General features: G+C 41.1%; 1 protein-coding gene across 1 annotated transcript; it reads left to right on the top strand.

The window, feature by feature from the left end:
- Nucleotides 1–3,366: 3,366 nt before the first annotated feature.
- LOC122306274 lies at nt 3,367–5,973 on the top strand. Its single transcript, XM_043118708.1, has 4 exons — nt 3,367–3,704; nt 3,824–4,150; nt 4,387–5,235; nt 5,562–5,973. Exons 1-4 carry the CDS (start codon nt 3,367–3,369, stop codon nt 5,971–5,973), a joined length of 1,926 nt encoding a protein of 641 aa, XP_042974642.1.
- The last annotated feature ends 27 nt before the right edge of the window (nt 5,974–6,000 follow it).

Below are 6,000 nucleotides of genomic sequence, written 5' to 3'. Positions count from 1 at the left end.
TGCTTGTGAAGCAAAAAGACCGACTATGCGGTCAAGAAATACATTTGTGACTAACTAGTAGTGACGCAAATACAAATAGTTTGCCAGGAAAGATGTCTTGCTCACTTTGAAACTGTTGTCGCAAAATACATAAAAGTATATATATATATTACACTTCTTACATTATATTACAATCCATAAATTAGTTACACAAATTACATGCTTTATATTCTAAGCAATTGCATTATATTACAATCCATAAAGCAATTACATTAGATTCTAAGTGTGCAATTTTAGACTTCTCAAGGCACATCAAAGTACAAAACTTTGTTGTAGGACAAATAGAGTCTTCTCTCTCTCTCTTTTCTCTCGGAAGGGGAGTGAGGTGAAGTGGGGTCCACGAATATTCTAACAGAATTAGGAGGTGGTGGTGTAGTGGGGACAAAGCGTAACGGTTTTTTGAGGCAATAGGGAAGGTGGTGGCACGATGGTGGAGCAGTGAAGCAGAGGAAGCACGGTTGTTTTTCAGAGATTGACAGGGTAGGAAGAGCAGCGAGAGGAGGAGGTGACAGAGTGAGGGTAGGAAAATGAATGAACTGGAGAAGAGATGGAAGTGTCTGAAGTTAACGGAGGAAGAGATTCAGAGTATTGACATGGAAGATGAATTATCGGATGAACTGAAATATAAGAGAGATTGTAGTGTGGTAGGGAAGGTATGGGTTGAGAGAAGCATTCATAAAATGGTAATAGAGAATACAATGGCAAAGGTTTTGAGGATCAGTCGAAAGGCTCAGTTCCAAGAGGTGGGACCAAACACCTTTGTGATAACATTTGCAAATCAAGCTGACAAGCAGCGTATATTGGATGGAAGGCCATGGTTGTTTGACAACTAGATGTTTTTAATAATGCAGCTGGACGAGTTCATTCCACCACAGCAGATGGATTTCAGAAAAGAAAGAATGTGGATTCAACTGCATGATTTACCAATAGTGTGTATGAACAAGGTGAGAGGGGAGAAGCTGGGTGGGACCATTGGAAGGGTTATGGATGTGGAGACGCAGGATGATGGCAGTGGTGGGGGCCTTTTCTGAGGATCCTAACTGAGATAGATTTGAGCAAGCCATTGGCAAGGGGGAGGACCATAAACATCAAAGGTAAGGACTATTGGATTCCTATGAAATATGAGAAACTTCCACATTTTTGTTTTAAATGTGGATGTATTATTCATGAAGAATCTGGTTGTTGGGGGTCTGATGAGGGGGAGGTTCAGTTTGGTGTGTGGATGAGGACAGGGGCGAGAGTAAAATCATATAAGGGAGGGGAAAGTAACAATGGAAAAGGGGAACCAAGAAATATAACAAAAGGAGCAGACAGTGTAGGGGGGAGGGAGAAAGAAACAAGAGTTAATGAGGAGAATGGGAGTAATAGAGAGCTAGTGTAAATAATGAAAGAAGGTCTGAGTAAGGAAGATGTGGTAGAAGAAGAGGGGGTGGAAGGACTGGTGACAAGAGTAATAGATGGAGTAAAAGAGACTGAGATTAATAGAGAGAATAGTAAGGAGAAGAAGGAAGGAGATGAGGTAGTGGAGGGGAGGGAAATGGTGACTGATGGGGATGGTGGTAGCAGTTTGGTGTTAAGAGATAAAGTGGTAACAAAGGGGCTTGGAAGAGAAGAGCAAGGGAGCAAGGGGAGAGGGTTAATCGTCAAAGTGGGTCGAGCTTATCAAAAAGAATGTTTAAAAATATGAGTGGAGGAAAAGGAGAAGAGAGGGAGGGGAAAAGAGCAAAAGTCAATGGAAGAGAGGGAAAAGAGATAATTTTAAATGAGGTGGAGGTTGTTGAACAACCCCACCTATTATTATGAAAACACTAAGTTGGAACTGCCGAGAGCTTGGCAACCCTCGGATAGTTCAAGACCTTTGCCAAATGGTGAGAGAAAAGAGGCCAAATGTCCTGTTCTTAATGGAGACAAAGCTGAGGAGTGGGAGAGGAGAGAGGATAAGGAGAATGGTGAATTGTGAGGAATGTTTTGTGGTGGAAGCAGAGGGGAGGAAAGGGGGCTTAATGCTTCTCTGGGATCAATCGATGAGTGTAGAAATTTTGAATTATTCTAATAGTCATATCAATGCATGGGTTACTAATGAAGAAATGAGGGAGAGATGGTTGCTAACTGGCTTTTATGGACAGCCCAATTTGAGCCTAAGAGTTGAATCTTGGCAACTATTGGCTTCTATGAAACCTTCAGAGGGAGTGGGCTGGTGTGTGATAGGGGACTTTAATGAGGTGTTGACAAATGATGAGAAAAGTGGGGGTAAACAAAGACAAGAGAGACAGATGATGAGATTCAGAGAAGCACTGGAGGATGGTGGGCTTTTAGATCTGGGGTGGAAAGATGACAAGTACACATGGAGCAATAAGCATGGGGATGACACATTTACAAAAGAGAGGCTGGATAGAGCAGTTGCTAACTGAAATGGAAAGGGATTTTTAAAGAAGCATGGGTAGAGGTGTTAGTAGCTAGATGTTCAGACCATAGACCACTTTTGTTATGTACTAACCAAGAACCTGCAAGAGTATGGAGGGGCAAGAGACTATTCAAATATGAGGCAAAATGGTCTCTTGAGGATGATTGTGAGAAAGTAATAAAGAGAGCTTGGCAGGTGAGGGCAACAGAGAGAGAGTCTGGTAGGGGTTTGCAAAGGTTGCTGGAGAGTAGTAAGGGTGCTCTGCTGCAGTGGAGTAAAATGATTGAAAATGATAGAAGGAGAGACCTGAAGGACAAAACAGAATTGCTTAAAAAGCCACAAGAAGATGAAGGTTGGCACAACAGTGAGGAGATCAAGAAAGTTCAAGCTAAGATAGGGGTCTGCCTAGAGATGGAGGATTTGAAGTGGAGGCAAAGAACTAAAGTGGACTGGTATAAACTGGGGGATCACAATACTCAGTTCTTTCACAGCTGTGCCAATCAAAGGAGGAAAACGAACAGCATTAAGCATATTTATGATGGTCAAAATGTGAGGTATACCAACCATACTCAGATAGAGTTGGTTTTTAATAGCTACTTTCAGGACTTGTTTACTTCATCTCTGTCAAGCTTTGAGGATATTGAGGAGTGTTTGAAGGGGGTTGAAACTTGTGTGACAGCTGGGATGAATTCTTCTTTAACAAAGCAATTCACTAGAATGGAGGTTGAGGCAGCTATAAAAGAAATGGCTCCACTGAAATCTCCTGGACCAGATGGGTTTGGGGCCTGCTTTTTCCAAAAGCACTAGCAGGTGGTAGTGATGAATTGAGCAATATAGTGTTGGAATGGCTGAATGGTAACTCCCTGATTCCTTCTATGAACCACACTTACATAGCTCTTATTCCTAAAGTGAAAGAACCAAGAATGGCTAGTGACTACAGACCTATTAGTCTATGTAATGTAGTTTACAAGATTATGTCTAAAGTGTTGGCTAATAGGCTAAAGAAATTGCTGAATAATGTAGTCTCACCAAACCAAAGTGCTTTCATATTAGGGAGGTTAATAACAAATAATATAATGGTAGCTTACGAGGTGCTCCATTCTATGAAAGCAAGGAAAAAAGGAAAAGTGGAGAGTATGGCCATAAAGCTGGACATGTCCAAAGCTTATGACAGAATTGAGTGGGTTTATTTGGAAGTTGTGATGGGAAAATTGAGATTTTGTAGAAAGTGGATTGACTTAATCATGAGAAGCGTCTCAATGTGAGCTAGTCAGTTTTAATCAATGGGAAGCCTGGGTCAAGATTCTACCTAGGAGGGGATTGAGGCAGGGGACCCATTGTCCCCATATTTGTTTATACTGTATGTGCTAAGGGCCTTAGTTTAGTATTGAATCAGTCAGACAGAAATGGTTGCACGAGAGGAGTAACTTTGGCCAGAAATGGAACTAGAGTGAACCATTTGCTTTTTGCAGACGATTGCATTCTGTTTGGAAGAGCTAAAGCAGAAGAATGGGGGAAAATTCAAGAGTTGCTTCTAAAATACGAAAAGGCTTCAGGCCAATTCCTAAATAAGGAAAAGACAGCAGTGTTTTTCAATACAAATTCAAGAACAGAAGAGAAAAAGAAGATAATGGAGCTAGGTGGAAATGTAATGAGAGGGAGCTATGAGAAGTACTTGGGGTTGCCACCAGTGGTTGGGAAACCGAAGTACAATTCTTTCAGGAATATCAAAGAAAGGGTGTGGAAAAGAATAAGTAATTAGAAAAACTCCTTTCTATCCTTAGCTGGGAAGGAGGTGCTGATAAAGGCTGTCTTGCAATCAATACCAACTTACACTATGAGTGTGTTCAAAATCCCAAAAAATCTTTGCAAAGAGCTCAACTCATTAATGGCAAAGTTTTGGTGGGGAAATTCAACTAAGACTAATGGATACACTGGTGCAGTTGGGAAAAACTTGGAAGACCAAAGGGGAGAGGAGGTTTAGGCTTCCGAGACTTAGAGAGTTTCAATTTGGCACTGCTAGCCAAACAAGCATGGAGGTTCCTACAGAATCCAAGGAGCATGGTGGCAAAAATTTTCAAGGAAAAGTACTATAGATCAGGTTCCTTACTTGAGACTAAATTAGGCCACAGACCTTCATATATTTGGAGAAATGTATGGGGAGCACTGAAGTTGCTGAAGGAAGGACTAAGGTGGAGGGTTGGAAATGGCAAGAGCATAAAGATATGGGAACATAAGTGGCTACCAACACCATCATCACACTGTGTTCAAGCTCCCATTTCTGTTATGAATGCAAGAGCAAGAGTCAGTGAACTGATTTCTAATGGTGAATGGGATGTACAGTTGATTAAAAATATTTTCAGACAAGAAGAGGTGGAGCAGATTTGCAGTATCCCAATAAGTAAGTCGAATGCTGAGGATAGATTGATATGGGGGTGCACAACAACTAGCCTTTTCTCTATTAGGAGTGCTTATCAACTGGACATGAGCAGAAACGAAGCTGTAAAGGGTGAAAACTCAGAGAGAAGAGAAGAGGATAAGAGATGGCAAAGTATATGGGACTTGAACATTCAAGGAAAAGTCAAGTTATTCATGTGGAGAGCAGTGAAGGATTTACTAGCAACAAGGAGCAACCTGGTCATGAGAAGGATAATTGACAATTCAAAGTGTCCCAATTGTAAGGTAGAAGAGGAAACAGTAAGTCATACACTCTGGTCATGTCCAGCAGCAGCTGATGTTTGGGCTGAGTCCTTAAAGGTGACACAAAAATGGAAATCTAAGGAAACTGATCTGTTAGTATTTTGGGAGAAAATGTGGAAAGGGCTAGCAGAGAAGAGTTAGAGGAGATTGTAATGGTGATGAGGAGCATATGGGAGAGAAGGAACAATTTTATTTTTGAAGGGAAATTTGCAAGCCCAAGCCAAGTAATAAAAGGAGCCAGAGAGAACCTAAGATTTTTTCAGCAGATTGAACTTAAAGTAAGGCAAGGGGATGAAATTTGATGAGACAGGAGGAATGTGAGGTGGAGCAGACCAAGGGAGCATTAATCTATTAAGGCAAACTGGGATGCGGCAGTTGATAAAAAAGAAAGAAATGGGGGTATTGGGGTGGTCATTAGGGATGAGGAAGGGGAGATTTTGGTAGCTGCTGGAGAACAGATGAATTATATGATAGATGCTGCAATTGTTGAGAGTTTTGCTTTAAGGAAGGCTATGGAAGTGTGCCATGATCTTAATTTTAACAATGTCTGGTTCGAAGGTGATGCACAAAACATAGAGAATGCTGTCAATGCAGAGACAAAGGACATGTCCAGGTATGGTAGCGTCATTGAAGACGTGAAGAATATGTTAAAGGGCAGAGAAAAGTGGAGTGTGAGTTTTGTGTTCAGAGAGGCAAATGAGGCTACACATGTATTAGCTAAAGAGGCATTATTTTTTCAATCAAAGATTGTTTGGATAGAGGATGCTCCAGATTGTATAAGGAGTATCATAGTCAAAGAGAAGTCTTGTAGTGAGAATATAGTTCAATGAATGAATACAAAGGGATTGTTTTTCTCA

Source organism: Carya illinoinensis, chromosome 4, assembly GCF_018687715.1.
Source record: "Carya illinoinensis cultivar Pawnee chromosome 4, C.illinoinensisPawnee_v1, whole genome shotgun sequence".
NCBI classification, from domain to species: Eukaryota; Viridiplantae; Streptophyta; class Magnoliopsida; order Fagales; family Juglandaceae; genus Carya; species Carya illinoinensis.
Note: the sequence above shows the minus strand (reverse complement) of the source record. Positions and strands in the feature narration are given on the sequence as shown.

Coding starts and splice junctions, on each gene's coding strand:
- LOC122306274 (XM_043118708.1), top strand. CDS start 3,367: ATGGCTAGTGACTACAGACCTATTAGTCTATGTAATGTAGTTTACAAG. Junction 3,705..3,823: donor ATCATGAGAAGCGTCTCAAT/GTGAGCTAGTCA, acceptor TAAGGGCCTTAG/TTTAGTATTGAATCAGTCAG. Junction 5,236..5,561: donor AAATCTAAGGAAACTGATCT/GTTAGTATTTTG, acceptor GGTGGTCATTAG/GGATGAGGAAGGGGAGATTT.